Source organism: Ostrea edulis, chromosome 7 (assembly GCF_947568905.1).
Source record: "Ostrea edulis chromosome 7, xbOstEdul1.1, whole genome shotgun sequence".
NCBI classification, from domain to species: Eukaryota; Metazoa; Mollusca; class Bivalvia; order Ostreida; family Ostreidae; genus Ostrea; species Ostrea edulis.
In genome coordinates, this window is record NC_079170.1 from 42,128,404 (window position 1) to 42,147,962 (window position 19,559).

The following is a 19,559-nucleotide window of genomic DNA, read 5'->3' on the forward strand; positions in this document are numbered from 1 at the left end:
TTCATCAACGCACAAGAGTCATCAAAGCACGATAACTATGACGGGCTGGTAATAGGAAATCTTGGCAAATGATTTCTCCAAATTTATTTCATAAGAAACTGCAAATACTTGTTCATGCAAGTAAGCAAGACAAGTTTTTTTTTCCGCATTTTTGTCGAAAGTACATGTATCTAAACTTTCAGAATGTTTCACTAGCATACAATAAATATTTTGTAATTTTTAGCTGTTTTAAATTGTCATTTTTTTTTATTTCTCATTCCCTATATCTTACTATCTGAGATGTTCACTGTTCGAGACCACCTAGAAAAATCACTTACGTGTGACGATCCCATTTAGGGTATATACGGATAGAGTAAAGTAGGTTACTCAAGAGAAATATGGCGAATAAGATGAGAAATGTGTAAGTATTTAATAATTCATGTCAGCTTTAACCATTACATTACACGATAAATCTTAAAATATGCATGGATGACGATTCGCGACAATTTTATGATATACTGGAAAAAAAATTATTGATTAATCAACGTATATGCATACTCAGCTTGTTGTTCGCTGTGACGAGCACGACAGTATTCCGCCATTTTTGGATTCCTTCCATTTTCATAACAAACGGCTGCTTCATGAAATCGATGATGAATGTATAGATAATGCCCTTCTGCCATCCATTCCGCAGGACTTGACGACTTTGTAAATGACCTTCGAGTAAAATCTGTGAAAAAATGGCACTGAATATGTATTCTTTCTTACATCTATCTGTAACATTTCATCTACAATAGAGTCTGGAGAATTTGAATCACATAGGAGTATATTATCGGAGGAATCAGTGATATAGTCAAATACTAGTACTATATTATATGAAGAGGTGACATTAACGAACAGTGATCCATCTCACAATAGATGTACAGAATACAAAGCGCAAAATTAAAAGCAAGGCAAACAGGGAGTATCAGTTGTAATAAAATTAACCATTTTCCACTCTGGTAAAACAAACTCCCTACAAGAAGGTATGTTCAAAACTATGAGATCGAGTCTTAGCTGTAAAGATTACAGAAATAAAGATATTTCTACTAGACATCCCTCTGGAAATGCAGATGCTCTACAAAAAATATTTATTTTTCTTTAATAATCGCTCTCTCTCTCTCTCTCTCTCTCTCTCTCTCTCTCTGAGGATATTTAGTCTGTCTCATATCTTACTGATTAATGTTCGTATTTTGTTTTTTTAAAAAATAGACAGCTATATGTATATTCATGTCTACACAACTAATCCCGTGGGGATCGGGTTAGAATAGGTACTCAGTACCCCTTCCTTGTCGTAAGAGGTGACTAAATAGGGCGGCCCTTCGGTTGAGACCGCAAAAACTGAGGTCCTGTGTTATAGCAGGTGTGGCACGATGAAGATCCCTCCCTGCTCAATGGCCATTAGCGCCGAACATAGGCCTAAATTTTGCAGCCCTTCACCGGCAGTGGTGACGTCTCCATATCAGTGAAATATTCTCGAGATGGACGTTAAACAATATTCAATCAATCAATCTACACAACTAGGACGATTTTAAAAATCATTGATAAATACTAATTTACGGCTCCTCTAATGCATTTTGAAGGTCCTCCGGCATCAACATGTTGTGAATTTGAACTTACTTTGACTCAAACGCAAGGCCAACAGTTTTCTCTATGATGGTCAGTCGTATGTGGGTTTTTTTTTGGGGGGGGGGGGGTTCCCTACGAGAATTTTTCACTCGTATTGAGACGTCACCAGTTGTAGATGAAGTACCACATTTAGACCTATGATTACGGCCATAGAAGTGAGGGTTACAATATTTAACATTCCAACGCCTGCAGTGACGCGAAACCTCCGTTTTAAAGGTAATATCCGAAAACCTGATTCTCACTTCTAAATACCGAGTGTTTGACGAAGGAGCAATCATTACCTTTGTTTATGTTTAAGGTTTGACGTGGTCAAAATAGGAGCGGGCGCAAACTCATGACATTCTAGTTGCAAAGCGAATGTTCGACCATTGCCTTTCACCTTTCATCCTCAACATTATTACCAAATGTATTTTGTTAAACCTCTTTAAGAAAAAGTTCTTCACTCCTGATAAGATTAATGTCCTCTGCATCAATTAATCTGAGTTTGTAGTATTTCTATACATAAGTTTTACCATTTACAGTCGTTTCCACAAGTCCCCTTTTCTGGAAATATTCAAACATTGGTGCTCTACTCTCGTCATCTTCATCAAAAATCCAAACATTTGTCCTAGCTCTGGTTATAGCAGTATACAACAGCTTCAGCTCTGTATTCAAAACTTTGTGTTTTCTCTGGTCAAATTCAAGCGCCCGGGCATCTAAATGTTCAATGAAAACGCTATGAAAGGAAACGGTCTACCAATAAGATTAACATAAGGTTTCGAACATTTGACATTGTTTAAGTTTTAAAGCATTCCATATAAGTGTAAAAATCTTGAGGAGACTTATCATTAGGATTGCCCTCAGTACTGGAGTATCCTACAGGTATTTAATGGCAAATACGAAAACAGTAAAAATATGGATGAAGGTCAGGTCTACGTCACGAGTGCTGGCACGGAGCTCCGATTAGGGAAAATTCCCGCTTTGGTGCAACACCCTCTTTATAAAATTGCAGGAAAATACAAGGACGATACCGTTCGTGTTTCTGTCTGTCCGTCCGGTGTCTACACTAGTGTCTGTAACGGCTACTTTCTGTTGATAACCAAGTACGGTTCTCCACTCCTTCTTTGCCTGTTAGCATAAAAAAGTTCCATCAATGTTTAACTGATACAATGAAAGTCATAAAATGGCATATCGAAAGTGATTAATGTTCAGACAATTACAATTTCTATCTCTCTGTGATATTTTGTTTCCATTTATAGATTGGTTTTCCTTAAAAGTATCGTGAATAATTACATAGAATGAAAGTAATTCAATTTGATAAGACATTTAAAACAAAATAATACATTAGAAAAGGGTATATCTGTACTCTTACATGAGATTCTTTAAAGAAGTTGAAGAGCAAAACATCGTCAAATTCTAGTCCCTTAGCTCGATCTATTGTTATAACGAGACATTTACTAAACACGGTTTCCGCTCTTTGTTTTGTCATCTCATTCATAACCAGAATAGCTTGATGTGCCCCAAGCTCTATGTGTGATGTATTTCTCTGGTTTGTGTTCAATAATATTCGGAGATCCCTGTCAAATATTATAAATTCAACACATACACATAATTTTACAAATATGTACATAATGTCAATAATGGAATATCAATAATAGATAATACAAAGTGATTTGTTTCAAATACATTATAAACTGCTATTAAAGTTCGTTTTATTAAAATCAAACCTCAAATGTTTCTCAAGTAAAAGTACTGGCTTTGGACCATCTAACATTCCGCTGTCTTTCTCAAGATGATCATATGACTCTGGGAAAAATTCTTTAACCAATTCAAGAACACTCGAAGCCAAATTCAATATTCCTGCATGGGATCTATAATTGTGTGGCAGATGGTAGATCTGTAATATTTAATTGTGTATTTATGATATTTCTTTACTAAATAAACATACCAGAACAAAATAGCTTCAATTTACATTAAAGATGTTGAAAGGTTAAAGGTCAGAACTTTGGGCACTGATTTGAAGAAGGGACACCGATTGGATAAAAACACACGACTATGTTCTATCAAGAATCTATCAGTAGCTTGAAAAGGAAGTAGAGCTCATCATTTTTGCAATAACAAATCCACATCACTGTGATTACATGTATCCATGTCGATGTATACAATGGAAGTCTGTGTCTCCTACATTCTTGCTTTTAGTGACTTCCCAAGAGTTCATTTAGATACAAATGTATAACGATAGCATTTCTTACTTAACCTTTTTCATCAATCCTAGAACAAGCACTAGATTCTAAATGAATTTAACAGAACATACAAAAGCATGTTTGAATCTGTATCGCCGTGACGTCATGGTTGCTGAGGGTTGATCTTGTCACGTTTTACATTCACCTGCTCGTACTGAATGCTTATTTCGTAAGGTTCAGTGCGTCTAGGTCCCTAAAGTCAATGTTTTTGAATGGTTACCGGAGTATTTATTCCATCTCATTTGTAATGAACACTGTTTAGCAAACAGGATTCACAACATAGAGTGTGGATAAAACAACGACTCGTTAAGTACAAAAAATGTAGTGATATTTCGTTGTTCGCAATGCATGTGACTGAACAAGACCACGGAATGGAATGATCAATTTTGGAATGGAATTCATTTACAATCGAAATTACAAAATTTGATTAGAGAAGCTGTTAAACTGATTGCTTTGGAAATATGTCGGACACAGAGAATACAATTCATTCCAGTACCGTGGTAAGATGTCATTATGGCTGTAGTAATGGAAGTTATAGACCCTGAAGCTTATTACGACACCGGTGGAACGGTGAACAAACGCTGAACGCATTGGGAACGAAAGATTTTTATTGGGGAATGAACACTGAACGAATCTCGACGAAACCTGAACGATTCTTATCGAAAATGGAACGCTTTAAGATCGAAAACGAACGGTTTGGGTCAGGTACAGCACGCTTTGGGCTAAGATGGAACGAACATTTTGGCCTCGATCTAAAAATGTTAGCATTCTAAAGTGGAAATATGAGGGGGGGGGGGGTAAAATTAATGTTAGCATTCTAAAGTGGAAATATGGGGGGGGGGTTAAAATTAATTTGAGCACGATATACAATCATGTATGTATAACTTAAGCCTACATAACATACTCACGCGGGTGGTACCGTTATCCATATAATACAGCTTTTATTTAAAAATAATATCCTGGGGGTCATTCCAGCTCCGATTTTGATAAAGTTGTAGGCATATAATACATAAATGTTGGCAATATCTTAACATAATTCTATATATATGTAAAAGTAATGCAGAGATACTATAAAAGAAATTCATATATTTATTACTAAATTTAATGTTCGTATGTGTGCGATAGATAGCATGTTAAACTGTATTTAAGTGTATGTATCGATCTTATATTATGCATGTATGTTTCTAAGAAGAAAAATGTTCGATATATATAAGTACAATCTTGTAGGCCTAGTGGAAGAGGTTGTAACCAGCGATGATTTTATTTAATATTGATCCATCTTTATATGTTTTTATCTGTTCTTTTTTTATTTATTTTTAAAGATGAAATATTGAACAAATCATCAATCTCTACTGATTGTGAATGTACTTCGATATGCATTTATTATATGTATACTTGTACTTTTGAAATACGATATTATTGTATGCCTCTTCGTAGCCAACAATAACATATTGGACTGTAAAAACTTTTCGGGGGTGGAGGTGTTTTCCCTGTAAGTGTGAACATGCTTTCAAACAGTCATGGACCATCGAAAAGAAGCAACCTCCTTTGTCTTGTTGCTATTGTTTGTCGTGTAATTATTAGATATAGTTTATTTTCTAAACATCTTTAATATATACTTCTTTTTTTTTTTTTAAAACGATGACTGTGCATGTATCATGATATTCAAAATGATTTAAAATTGAAAATTATACACAAACGATATTCAAAAAAAAAGTTCAACAGCGTTTACAAACATGAAACGCTGGACTTTGTTAATGTAAAAAGGGAGTTTGTATCTGCATTGTTTACAATTCGATATACATACTCAGACTGGTATTGTTTTTACAATTGAAGACGCAGAATGGGATATCAAGGACGTTAATCTCATTTCAGGCGTGGAGTTCGTGTTTATACATCTGTATGATAGTGTACCGTTGCTATAGCAGTTCATAGTTTACCATTTTATCAATGTGGCGTCGGTGGCCTAGTGGTTAGGCTGTCAGACTATCTGGCCGCGGCAGGGCCGACGTTGTGTCCTTGGGAAAGGCACTTTACATGAATTTCCTCACTCCACCCAAGTGTAAAAGGGGTACCTGGCTATAGACAGTAAATGATATTGTTAGAATGTTAGTGCTCTAGCGCCTGTAACGGCAGCTTGCACTGTATGCTTCCCAGGAAGCCGAGAAAGTTCTAGATTGATACAAGGTCTGCCGGGGTAATAATGTTTTGTAAAACGCTTTGAGCAGCATATTATTATTAATTCACACCCGCGCTTCAAGAAAACAGTTCAATAGCATAACAATTAAATAATGAATTTTAATTAATTTTTATTTTCCAACAATTTCGCCGAAACCTGTTATTTTTTTCTTATCAAATTAAGACTTAAACACAATCATTTTGAACACAAAATTTAAATTTTTTGTTTGTTTTGGAATAAATTCGAGTCCCATTTCACAACTTTTCTGTTCTTTTCATCAACAAACTTTTATCTTAATCAACCCCAATAGATCGCCATGTACAGATGTTGACCTACAATAACTCAATGGCCCTGCGAGAAGAACGCTTTGATATAACGAACGCTTTGAGGGAACGAACGTTTGTAGAGGGGAACTGAACGCTTTGGTCTGGGAACTGAATGGTTTGATGTGGGAACGGAATTATTTTTTATCGAGAACGTAAAGATAACGGAACGCTTCATATGGTGTAGTAGTACGCTTCAGGGTCTATATAAAAAATACAATTTGATAGGTAAGAATAGAAGTGAAAACCTTAGGTGGGATATAGCTTTTTCCAATGCTTTGTTTTCTGAACATTGAATAAAACATGGTTCGTAGATCTTCGAATCTGAACGAAATGCCGTGCATGATGCATTGCGCAGTATCACCCGTCATGAATATTCCATTGGGATTCCGACATAACTGTATCAGAATACATAGTTCTGCCTGTGTGAAATCTTGTGTCTCGTCCACGTACACCTCATGAACAAGAAGATTTGGATCTCGTTGTTTGGTTAATCTAAAATATTTCAGAAAAATAAGAAATGAGAGCAAACATTAGAACATGAGAGTGTGCCTATCATTTTGATATTTTGTAAAATACCTATAGAATAATAGAAAGACGCACTTATCATATATCGCTCTCGTAACATCAGCCTCATCAATGAAACAATTTTGTTTCTTGAAATGTTCATATTTAAGGAAGATCTCATATATCTTTTTCCTGTCCCCAGTGAACATCGGTGCCATTTTCCTTCCTAGTCGTTCGTACTCTTCTAAATTTAGATATCCATTAGGTGAATTTAGTGCCTCATATGAACCTTTGATGAATGATACTATTTCTGTCCAGACAAGGGATGGATGGTACAGTGAGTCCTCTTTCCTTATTTTCTTCCATGCTTCGTTCACAAAACTCCCGTAGGTCATTATCTTCTGCGATGTCGATTTGTCCTGTTTTCTTTCAGTTTTTGGTTCGCGGTGCACCATAACTGTTGAATCGTCGTCACTACTATCGTCTGATACTTCATCATCTGACAATTCTATGGGACCCGGGCTACCATCTCTCAATTTTGACATATCGTCAACATTGTCGAAGTCCGACCAACCTTCAATATCGTTCTACGGAAAAAATAAACTGATTATATATACAGCTACAAATATCATGAAGATATCTTATGTTTGTGGAGAGTATTCTTGTCCTTTGAAAAAGGAATATAGTTCGATTTTTATGGTTTGAACAGTATTTTATGTATCTGCATATGGATTGTAAAACGTACATAGATGGGATTAAGCAGTCAGCGCAAGTTGCCTATATAAGTCGTCTCCACTGACAAAAATTACATACAGTAGCGGAAGAAAGAAAGTATGAGTGGTATTGTGTGTGAAAAATAAAAATGATTTAGTGGTAAAAAAAATCTTATTTTATCGATAAAGGCATTGTTTAAACATAATTCAAAGAGTTAACTGTCAGATGACAAATTCCAACAGTAATTATAAAAGAAAGAAAGGAAACAACACAAACTGCCCTGACTATGTATGCACGTTTAGTTTGTATAACTCAGAATTTCTTACCATGAGAATTGCTTTGTCAAATCGCATAGATAGGTTTGCATCCACAATGGAATTGTCCAGAATTTGTAATAGCTTTCTGAATGTGATAAACAGTGGATATAGTAAGTCATCAACATCTTGCAACTTCAATGGACATGGTTTGTTCTCAAAAAATGAGTGTTTCTTTCCCACCCTACTAGCATGTCTCAATTCATGAAAATTTCGTTCCACCTCCATACATAACATAGGATTTTTCGTGACAAATATTTGTCGAAGATGTCTATCAAGATAATCCTCTGTCTCTCCCGACATATTATCCTGATTTTTAGGTTTGTGATTTTGTTTGTTTGTATCTGCGATCCGTTCTTCATCAATGTGTATTTGCAAATCCAGTGATCCGATTTCTTCAACTTCTGTACACTTCGTTTTTGTACTTTCTTTTTTCCCATTCCCTGAAAATATATAAATGCATCTTACCATAGTTTTCATATTGCGATATTTAATACGTTGATGATAAACAAAGCTTCATAACTTACGAATGGGTTTCATAGAATAAGCTCCAGCAGAGTGCATCCTTTCGATTTCTGTCCAATATATTTCAAATTTATTCCACAGTCTGTACAAACAGCAAGTTGTTTTACCAGTTCCACTTCTTCCAAGCAGTAAAATAGGTGTATCAGTTTTCATGTTGATAAATGAATACTCATGATCAGTTACTTTGAACTGAAAATCTACTTCAATTTCTGAGCTTTCCAAAATATTGTAAACAACATCAGAAGAAAAGAAGTAAAATTTCATGACGTTGAATTCGTGCGGATCCGGATTGACAGGATGGTGAGAATAATGTGTATCTACATTGCCCTCTTGTGTTTTTCGATCGTCATACGTGAATATTTGCGGTGTTTCATAATGCAATTCATTTTGTGGTTTACCTTTAATGCACTTCGTCAAATTTGGTGAAGTTGTTGCTCTTTCATATGATCGAATTATATTTTGAACACTTGAATAGATTTTGTCATGATCCAAAACCAAATCCCACAACCTGATTACTTCACTATAGCACCGCGTCTCATCCTGCCGTCTGCATGAGAGGTCAATTGCTTTTTCCCATATTATCCTTACTGCCTTGTCAAGTTTGATCTCGTATAAAACAGGCCCTGAGGGATTATTATGCGTTAGTCTTTTGCTTAGGTGTTTCATCCTGAATCCTCTTCCAAGTTCCAGAATACTTTGCACTGCCTTCTTTCTAAGGTGAGGATGAACCTTTCTATTCTTTAATGCTTTTAAAAAGTCTTTTGTACATTGTATTTCCCATATAAGGTCTTCAATAAGTGTTGGATCAAAATCGATCTGAATAACACAAAGAAACACTAAAGACATTTTTTGTCATAAGCAATGGCGACTTCCTAATATTGTATTAATTCAAAGAAGATTGTGTTCAGATTGAATTTAATTTCTGAGGTAATTCAAATGACCTGATGTAGGTGGAGGGGATGTGCTAAGTACCAGTTGCTTGAAGTGTACACATTTATTCTTATACATGACATTAAGTCGAGTGTTATCTAACACGTTAGGCTGTAATATACCAATTTTGACCAAAGCGTTGGTCGCTTTCCGTTACCTTCGCCTTTCTGTTTACCTGATCAAGATTAAGGGCTTAAGGCGGGTACGACCGGTCAACAGGGAATGGTAGCTCTTCCTACATGCATGATTTCACCTCTGGATTGCCTAAGGATCTGTCTTCCCCGAACAATTGATTTTGTATGTTTTATGTGATTTATGAGATTCATCATTGTTCGTTATCTTTCCCTTTTCATTCATACAAGCACTATATCTATGTTATAACGTCACATTTTTCCATATCGCTATTGATTATCAGAAATGCATGTATATGATTGATATATGCACAAAAAAACTTCGAACACTAAGTACCCTATTTTGCATTTTTTTTTTCAAGCAAATATTGTTAACTAATTCAAACATCATGAGAATTTCTTTTTTGAAAAATGTACAGAAGATAATTAGTTCATCTTGTAAGCATGTTCTTGATCTGTGTGTTCTGTTATCTCATTGTGAATGCATGTGTAAATGCATGGATCAAGTTTCTTAATTGAATAGAGGTTATGCTGAAGAAATATTAATTTGATTTATGTGTCAATCAGCAATTAATTTCATTGTTGAAATGTTAACCAAATAGAACTGTTACACTGCAATGTGTACAGTGCTACTGATTCAATTACACTGCAACCTCTGAAATACGACATGCATTGAGAAACAAATTGTTTGCCTGAATACACAATGTGTTGTAATAAACAGTGTAAACAAATAAAAATGTGAAATTCAGAATGAAAATAATGGTCAGAATGTCCAGCAAAACGGTTTACACAGGTGTCAGATTACGCGGTTTTCACTTTATTGGTGTCTCATCAATGCCGTGAGTTTCATTCATTTAAATGTGGATCTATCGACACTTATTAGTTAGGAGGCCGGAAATAATCTGTCTACAGAATGTGATAAGTTTGTGTAAATTGATTTGCTCTAAGTACAATGGAGTAGAGCGACCCAGGGTTTATCAAAGCAATTATGTTTGCGTGAGATGTTTACAAAACTGATTTTTCATGCGAAAGAACAAGGTACGATTGTATACATAAAAAGGCCCCAAAATGTGTCTGGAATTAACCTTAATCAGCGTTTACGAAAGTAAAATATATGTCAGGTATTCTATGTCAACAAAATCAGAATGATATTCCTAATTGGATAGCAGTATGACATCATCATTAAGACACTTCCCACTTTTTTTTTCAAAATAAGCTTGAAAACTGTCAAATGTCATACAGATTATTGCTCAGGAAAAAATGTGCGCATTTCTCGAACAAAATGAAAATGATATACATTGTGCATTATTTTGAAATGAAAAACATACTTGAATATGAATTTGCTCATTGTATGCGCTGTATGTTTTCTGAAAAGAAAACCACCTAAATTTGTGGAATTTTCATTGAAAATGACATTTTTTGCAATTTTATGCCAACTTCTAGCTTTCGTCATGTGACACAAATCATTTTGCTGATCAAACTGAGCGAATTTTGGGTTTGCTAATCCATTCCTTATTTGAATCCCAGGGTTTTAGCTCCAAATCAAATCATCGATATTTTGGGCCAAATTACTTTAGAAACTGTACCTATTACTTTCAATTTCAAATCATTTATTCATTTTTCCAGACTTATGCAATAGTAAGAGTTCATTTATTGACGCATGTAATTGTTACCAAAACTTTGATAACATACTTGAAAACGGACAAATGGAAATAGCTATGATATTACGCTTTATACAACACACATTTATAATGTATATATTACAAGTCATGTGTCCAATTCTGGTCAAGATAAAAGGCACTTAAGTTGAGGTGGGAAAAAGTACCACTGTAATATGATTGAAACTCTTATCCTTACTTCATTTGCAAAATGGATCCTAAAATTCAAGCAAGTTAGTGAATTGAGGGCATCACAATTCACCATTTGCAATGAATATAATACCTTTACACTGGAAAGAATCAATCTTCAAAAATATACTTTGATTAACGGAAAATACAATATGGATGTTACGTGTACCAACAGTAATATTCACAATGTCAATAATATACCTTCGTATTTATTGCTTGCTGATTTCCGTTTTCATGACTTTTTCCGGTAGGGGACAGATTTACACAGGCAGGTTTCTAACAAAAAACAAACAGTTTACATTAGTCACATAGTAAGAGTGTGCAAGAATATGTCGTTTTTGAACTGTCCAGATAAGCATGTGTCTCATTTAATGTAAACTCATTTATCCGAAAATTTGTATTTCAGACAGGAAGAATATTTAGAAAATATAAATTAACACATACAACTTCATTTCCAGTAATAAATCTTCTACGTTGAATGTTGACGATAGAATTGTCATAATCACAAAGACCTCTACTGATATGCATGTATTACCAGATTTTATACGTACACGTATATCATTAGTGATACTAACAATTCATTTGAATGTTTTGGTTACCCCAAATGATTATTTGGTATTTGTGCCAAAATAATGTTTGGTTTGCATAGACCTTTAATGACTATTTGATATTTTGTTATTTTTCACATTGTCAGTCTTTGTATGCAAGGTGAAGATAACGAACAATGATCAATCTCATAACTCCTACAAGCAATACAAAATAGATAGTTGGGCAAACACGAACCCCTGGACACACCAGAGGTGGGATCAGGTGCCTAGGAGGAGTAAGCATCCCCTGTTGACCGGTCACACCCGCAACTGACAATTGGTGTTAGTATCGGCATTATGAATATCTCCAATGGTGTAGTTATGGCCTCTAGAGGAAGGCTGGGGGTGAATTTCTCTCTCTCTCTCTCTCTCTCACTCTCTCTCTCTCTCTCTCTCTCTCTCTCTCTCTCTCTCTCATAAGACGTAAAATAACAAACAAATAAACGGTCACCTTTGAAAGTTGTGTCATACTTGTAATTCGTTTTTATAGACTTATACGGAGAATTTACTAAGTGTATCACCATGATGTTTCATTCTAAAGATAACGTTAGTATCTATGTCAGCGTGATGATTTGTCCGTATATACATGGTTTGTTACCGGTTAACAGGGGGTTTTCATCCATTCTTCGTATCTCATCCAAACTCTGGTGTTTCTATGGGTTCATTTTGCTATGTTCCAGATTTGGGTTTTTTTTAATACAGTTATGAGATTGATCACTGATATCTTCAACATTTTCACCAGCATTATCCTTTGTGTGTATAAACCTCTAAATGTGTGAAGATGATAATGTATGTGTATATACCTCTGATGATGCATCGCGGTGAGTAATTGGATTGGGTGTTGCTGGAAGGGAAGTTTCCTTTCTGAAACTATTAATCATGGCAAATATTCTCTCTTTTAATTGGTCATCTCCCTCTTCTTTCAAGTTCGAATAAATCTAAAATAAGAAGTGAAGAAACTACTGCAATATAATTCATTTTAAAAAAGCTTTGGGAAGAGCACAAATCCATCCGAACACCTGTCATTTCATACCTGTTCTATGTCTTTGTGTTTACATACTAAGCAATCTTTCGGAAGCAGCCCTTTTTTGTTTCTCTGCGATAATGGTAATCCAATTCTGTTTAAAATATGGGTTGCTCTATGATTAGATAAACAGTCTGGTCCTTTTGCGACAATATGAAAAAGACCATTCCCTGACTCGTCCTCTTGATAAGGATTCAAACAAGATTGGTTTTTGCTGTTTTTCCAATATCTTTCTATGAAAAGTTCAAAGATGGTGAAGTTTCCTGCAATAGGAATCAAATAAGGCAAAATAAAATACAAACATGGAAATACAAATACAAGCACAGAAACATGCCTTCCAAGTGTATAAAAATATTGATCTTTGCTTATCATAGTTCAGTTAATTTGGAAAGAAGAAATACGTATAAACCTTAGAATGACAAACCTTTATCCAGTTGAAGTCCTATAAACAAAGCAGCATGAATGGGTGTGTCCCCGGGGTATACAGTCAACAGCTCTGGATTTATGTCATGACGCAATAATGCTTCAAGAACCTTATATTGTGAGCGTTTTAGAACTGCATTCACCAAATGTTCTTCTTCTGTTTAAAAGGAACAAGTTTTGCATTTAATGTTGCTCGATCCTCATGACGCTTTTCAATATCAATGGTTCAAAGTAGAAAATCGGTACATCTACCGTATATCAGGTTTTTTCCGCGTCATGTTTTTACCGCGAATCAGAACCTAAAATAGTGTATTAAATTTACGCGAATCAAATTTTCACTATTTCAAAGTCATCGTGAAAATATAATTCACGATTATTTAAACTTATAAAGGAAACCAATTTGTGAAAGTATAACTCTTAATTTTTAATGCAAAAAAATCACACAGTGAAACAATTTACACGATTTCTGAGTTACTGATCACACAACGATTTTGCACTTTTCTTTACATTCAAGTAAATAAGCGACTCACTGCTGTATGTGACCGTAATAATCCACCCCAAGGCGTTACCCTATATATTGTACCTGTATTGAACGACCACCTGTCTAACGCAACCAATGACCGTGATTTTTACAACATTTTCGTGTGATTTCATGAAATTTTATCTTTATTCAACGACTGTACATTTTTCGATTATAACGCGATTCCTACTTTCGATTTCAGTCGAGCATGACTATTCTGGGAATTATAGTCCCTAACACTTTCGTTTTAAAAAGGCACGGGTAATAGTTCGGCTGTGATCTTGTTTAGTTGACACACTGACTCAATTATTATACCCAAGCTATCAACTGGTTAGCGTATAATCAACACAGGGTCGGATGAGGTTAATTAACAAAACCTGAGTTATTGTTTATTTAATAAAATTAGGAATCGGGGAATCAAGGCCGTTGTTTTCATAGTTGTGAATTTTCGACACAGTTTGAGATGTGCAGGGTAGATCGGCCGCATAACTTTATCATAAAAGCAAACTTTGTATCAAATTTACGCGGATTTATTTTCCGCGATTCGGAAATCGTCGCGAACAAAGCGGAAATTGGATACACGTGGAAAAAACCTGATATACGGTAGTAATTTCCATTTAATCTAATTAATAACCAATGAAAATGTATATGTTGCAACCTTTTTAAAGATGTCAGACATCCAAGAAAGAAGTATATGTCAACATCAGGGAATTGCACATTTTCAAAAGCATGATAAAAATACATTAAATCTTTTATCAAAATGACAAACTTTTCATTTCAAGTTTCAAAATCCTGCTACTTTATACATAAATTAATTGTGGATATCAGGGAAACCATTATATGATACACATACAATAGAAAAATTATCAGCTTAAGAAGTATTGCCCTTGATAATATTTTTTCAATATAGATAATTGATTATTCATAATAGGAATGTATTTTTTCAATATCATTAACTTTTTTACCATACCCAGAGAATGAACAAGTCCTCTGAAAGATATATTTCCATCATGCACAATGGTTAATGTAAAAAAAAAATCAAAAAGCCTGCAATGTCACATGAGAGTAAGGAAACTTTGATAAATCTTTCGTGAATAAAAATTTGCTAAGACAAAGGGAGAAATATAAAAAAGAGACAAGGGATAGAGAGAAACGCCTACATACAAACGAACCTCTTTTAAGATTTGCGCCACCATCTAGCATGAATTTCAATATTTCAACAATCTTCTCCTCGTTAGTTGTTTGCACTGTCTGAATCATGTTAACGATGGACATATCAGACACAAACTCAGAAAGGGCGTTCCCGTCCACTTTTTCTCGATACAGTTCTACAGCTTTACACATCAGCTCCCATTGTCTTAATTGTATTAGCTCGTGTAGAATGTCAATATATACATCTTTGGCAACACGTGTTAAAACACATGGGATATCTAAAATGTCCATGAATGAAATTATCAAAATATCTTTGTATCTCATTAGTGTTTTCTGACTATTACAATGGGTTATATACTGAACTGAGGAAAATACATAAAAAGCATCAATATAGACAAAGGTGAATTTAGCAATCAAACGTAGATTACCTGAAGTATCTCTTTGTGAAATAATATCTGCGATGAGCACGAGGCATTCATTTCTAACTTTGTGGTGGTCATGTGACCTATGGGTTTCTTGAAGCACATGTACTAGGGTTTCAATCGTACAGTCTTTCCTTAGTTTTGCTGTCCTTATTTCCTCTACGATGGTTCTACAAGAACATTTCTCTGGAGACTCATCGGTGGGAATTTCTTCTACCACAATCTCTGGATGTTCGTTGCCATCTGCGAGGGCACTTCTAATCAATGTATAAATAAGTAGTGTTAAATGATATTACCCCTCGTATTTTTATTTACGCAATGCCAAATATTTCGAATACCTATTTTGTCAAACGATGTGAATACACACGTCAATGAAACAAATGAAAACAGGTTAACCTGTAACGCGTTGAGTAATACGTGGATTCCAAAGTTACTTTCATTTTAATTCAGATACGTTGTACAATCTGACCAGTGCGTTTTATTCACAATTTGATATTCCTTGAAATACAGGGTATCTTATAGCAGATTCAATAATCCAATCTTCTACTAATGCCCTTCAGATGCATAATATATATACCCAATCATTCTTTTTAAATTTTCATTGCTTCAAAAACATAGAAACTGATAGATAGCCCAGTGTTAACAAAAACAACAACCATTACTATGTATACCTCTCACGTTGAAGTGCATTTCCTCACATCAAACCATACCATATATACATATACGTATCAAGATTGCAGACACTTTCTAGTGCAAATCTAGGTACTTTGGCGGCAGTCATGAACCAGTATTTTGTATGAAAAGTTTTAGGATTTTTGTCGCTAAGATAAACCAAACCCATCATCCCGTGAAAAATACCCCGCTCTACGGTAGTTATTCTATAATCTTTATTAATATACATATATCTGAAATGTTCAAATGAACATGTGGCCTAAGTACCTCCTATGTGAGCACATCTACAGGACACCACTTACCATGATCCAAAAACTATTTTGCCTACAATGTAAATTATAGAATGTGTTCTGGATATTAGGTTTTTGTTGAAAAACGTTAAGTGCACTGCCAAAATTGGTGCCAAGGTCTGTGTAAAATTCCTAAACCTTAGTGCACATTTACAGGACACTGCTAATCATACTTCCAAAGAACATTTCGCTGAATGTGCGTAAAATATAAGAGGACATCTGGTGTAGCTAGCGGTTCGTGTTTGCCCAACTCTCTATTTTGTATCATTATAGGAGTTATGAGATTGATCATTGTTTGTTATCTTCACATTTCATACCAAATACCTAATGCGTTATTGATTCATGGAGTGCATGTTTTATATTATGTTAACTAGAAGCCGTCGACTTGTGGTGAGTAAGATTCACTGTGGTTCAATTTTCCCCATTACACAGGTCATGGCGTGGATAAATATACAGATCATAAGCAGAGTTGCATCATGCATGAGGTACCAAACATCCTCCAAAGTTCTTCACCTTCCATTATAAATTCAAGATCCGTACACACATCTGATAACTCTGCCAGTGCATAAATGACTTTGAACAACAAATATGGGGTTTCCATGTGGAAATGAAAACTTATATCAATGTTGGTTTCTATTTGTAGCTTTGAATTATGATCCACGGCCTCTCACCCTGTCGGCGCGATTTCGAATAAGTGAGAAAGTTTCCCAGTTTACTTTCGGAAGGTCGGTGGTCTCTTCCCAGTTACATTGTATATGGATTCTCTCTTCCACCAATAAAAACTGGGCGCCACCAGATAACTGAAAAATGGTTGAGTGTGGCGAAAAACATCAAGCAATTAATCAATCAATTATGATCAAAATCATTGCCAGTTTGGATTTGTAAGTCTTTTTCTACCATGACTTTCCAATGAGCGTGTTCTCAAAACCAGAAGAAAAAGTAAATCTAGAATTGCTCTAGAAATACCTCTTAGATCTTGAATAACTAGAATTGCTCTAGAAATACCTCTTAAATCCTGAATAACTAGAATTGCTCTAGAAATACCCCTTAAATCCTGAATAACTAGAATTGCTCTAGAAATACCTCTTAGATCCTGAATAACTAGAATTGCTCTACACATACCTCTTAGATCCTGAATAACTAGAATTGCTCTTGAAATACCTCTTAGATCCTGAATAACTAGAATTGCTCTACACATACCTCTTAAATCCTGAATTTTGTTTCCTTTTGCAGCCAAGCGAGCGTTTCCTCCTTCTGTGATTTTTCTTCTTCGTTTGTGGTTGGTATCCCTTATTCGTTTTTTCTGTCAAAACTTGAAGTATACATGTATGAGTATTTAGACAAAATCTACTAAAGCTACCTATAGTTAACCAAATCATTAAATTGCATTAAAGCATTACAATTGCAAATAACAATTTGGGTTATATATACACACATTCATTTACTTCTAACTATATCTTTGAATAAATATTTGACCTACATATATTTTAAAGACATTTTTCCTTACAAATAGTATTAGAATATGTAATTAGAATCTACTCGTCCATGAGATTTGAAGAAAAGAAAAACATTCCTGTCTTTCAAGAGAAAAGCGGTGAATTGCGAGATTCATTTGAGCCATTTTATCCTCATTTACTCATAAACTAACTACATTTCAAATTCCTTTTCAGTTGGGGTGTTTGAATAGCATATGAGAGCATGCTTTCGGCAATATATGAACGCAACGATGATCATTTGTTCCCACCACGTGTGGACGAAAAAATGCTTTGCGTCTCACTGTACATAAGAGTTCAACAAAGGGAAACAATTATATGGAAACTCAGAAATCCCGTATTACATAGAGACGTCTCATACGAAAAATCGGGGTGCTGAAAATATTACCGAGACAATTTGAACTTTATATTTCACATTTAATAATACAACTGCAATCCAATGTTGAAATTACATCATCTCTTTCGGATAAAGTGATGAAAGTTATTTCTATGATTTGAGTACATTTACAGTAAACTACCCACAGATCTAAGGACTAACCATAAATATCATTTTCATCCTACAACACACAGATAATTTGGATTACTCTATAATTTCATGTTTAGTCATATCAAAACAATCTTATCACATAATAGTGAGTTTTGATGAATAAAAATAGATAATAATAATAATAAAATTTATATAGCGCCTTCTATAAAGCAAATTACTCTAAGACCTTTTACAAAGGTTAGAAGAGGAATGCAACAATAAAACACAATTAAATGAATGACAATATAACATAAAATCTTATATCTGTAAAATTTTCAAAATGAAACACTATAATTAAGATTGATAACTAAACGCTTCCTTTACCGTTATCTTCATCATCCGCGTCTTTTCGGTTTATTTTATATTTGCTAAAACCATAGCATTCAGAAAAAATGTCGTTAAAGGGAAGGTGAGACACATGTTAGACTAAACAATCTTTTCAGATGTTGTAATTCAAATACCGTCATGTTCTAATAATCCTATCAATTTCTGATGTTTTGGGGAGGCAAGGTCTTTAGCAGTTTTTCCGTCCTTGTTCTCTAGGAATGGATCGACTTCATTTTCTAACAGAATTCGTGAAACTTCTATCAACATTTCATTTTCCGGTGGGAATTGTGCTGCCATATGGAGTGCCGTGTTTCCATGCCGATCACGTTGGTTTTGTTCCTGACAACATTTGGCTTTTTCTGTGACCAATGCCAGTAGACCTACATTTCCTTTAAAACATATAGAGTAAAACGTAAACTTAGAGAAATCAGTTTTAAGGAACTTTCTATTACATAAATTCATATCCATTGCAGATATAAGGTACATTGACAATGGTTAGGGGAAAAACATTATTGATTCTGTAACACAGTTGTACGTGTATTCGGAAAGAAGTCACCGCATCGGTTATCAAGAGTTGTAAACAGATATCTACAGTAATAAATTATCTGTGTCGCTTTTGAAACATATATACGATTTACCCAAGTTATCCTTTCATCAATTTAGGAATTTACTTCAATAGATGTTTCCAATTTTATTTCTGAAGTTGGTATGGAAACATTAAGCAACAAATTATTTGAATGGCGCACGACTTAAGAGAGAAAGAGAGAGAAACGACATTATCCGA

The 19,559-nt window shown here is 34.7% G+C and overlaps 1 protein-coding gene across 1 annotated transcript in view; it reads right to left on the minus strand.

Moving 5' to 3' along the window:
* Nucleotides 1-19,559, minus strand: part of LOC125655407 (TPR and ankyrin repeat-containing protein 1-like) — a 46,993-nt gene that overhangs the window by 11,895 nt on the left and 15,539 nt on the right. The window contains exons 6-23 of the mRNA XM_056144445.1: nucleotides 18,910-19,164; nucleotides 17,630-17,741; nucleotides 15,474-15,724; nucleotides 15,066-15,323; nucleotides 13,375-13,530; nucleotides 12,960-13,213; nucleotides 12,730-12,864; nucleotides 11,541-11,615; nucleotides 10,821-10,859; nucleotides 8,434-9,247; nucleotides 7,919-8,349; nucleotides 6,975-7,465; nucleotides 6,620-6,866; nucleotides 3,354-3,523; nucleotides 2,999-3,203; nucleotides 2,658-2,754; nucleotides 2,160-2,342; nucleotides 538-709 (exon numbers count right to left, since the gene is read on the minus strand). Coding sequence (XP_056000420.1) covers nucleotides 538-709; nucleotides 2,160-2,342; nucleotides 2,658-2,754; nucleotides 2,999-3,203; nucleotides 3,354-3,523; nucleotides 6,620-6,866; nucleotides 6,975-7,465; nucleotides 7,919-8,349; nucleotides 8,434-9,247; nucleotides 10,821-10,859; nucleotides 11,541-11,615; nucleotides 12,730-12,864; nucleotides 12,960-13,213; nucleotides 13,375-13,530; nucleotides 15,066-15,323; nucleotides 15,474-15,724; nucleotides 17,630-17,741; nucleotides 18,910-19,164 — 4,345 coding nt within the window. The remainder of the gene's footprint in view (nucleotides 1-537; nucleotides 710-2,159; nucleotides 2,343-2,657; nucleotides 2,755-2,998; nucleotides 3,204-3,353; nucleotides 3,524-6,619; nucleotides 6,867-6,974; nucleotides 7,466-7,918; nucleotides 8,350-8,433; nucleotides 9,248-10,820; nucleotides 10,860-11,540; nucleotides 11,616-12,729; nucleotides 12,865-12,959; nucleotides 13,214-13,374; nucleotides 13,531-15,065; nucleotides 15,324-15,473; nucleotides 15,725-17,629; nucleotides 17,742-18,909; nucleotides 19,165-19,559) is intronic.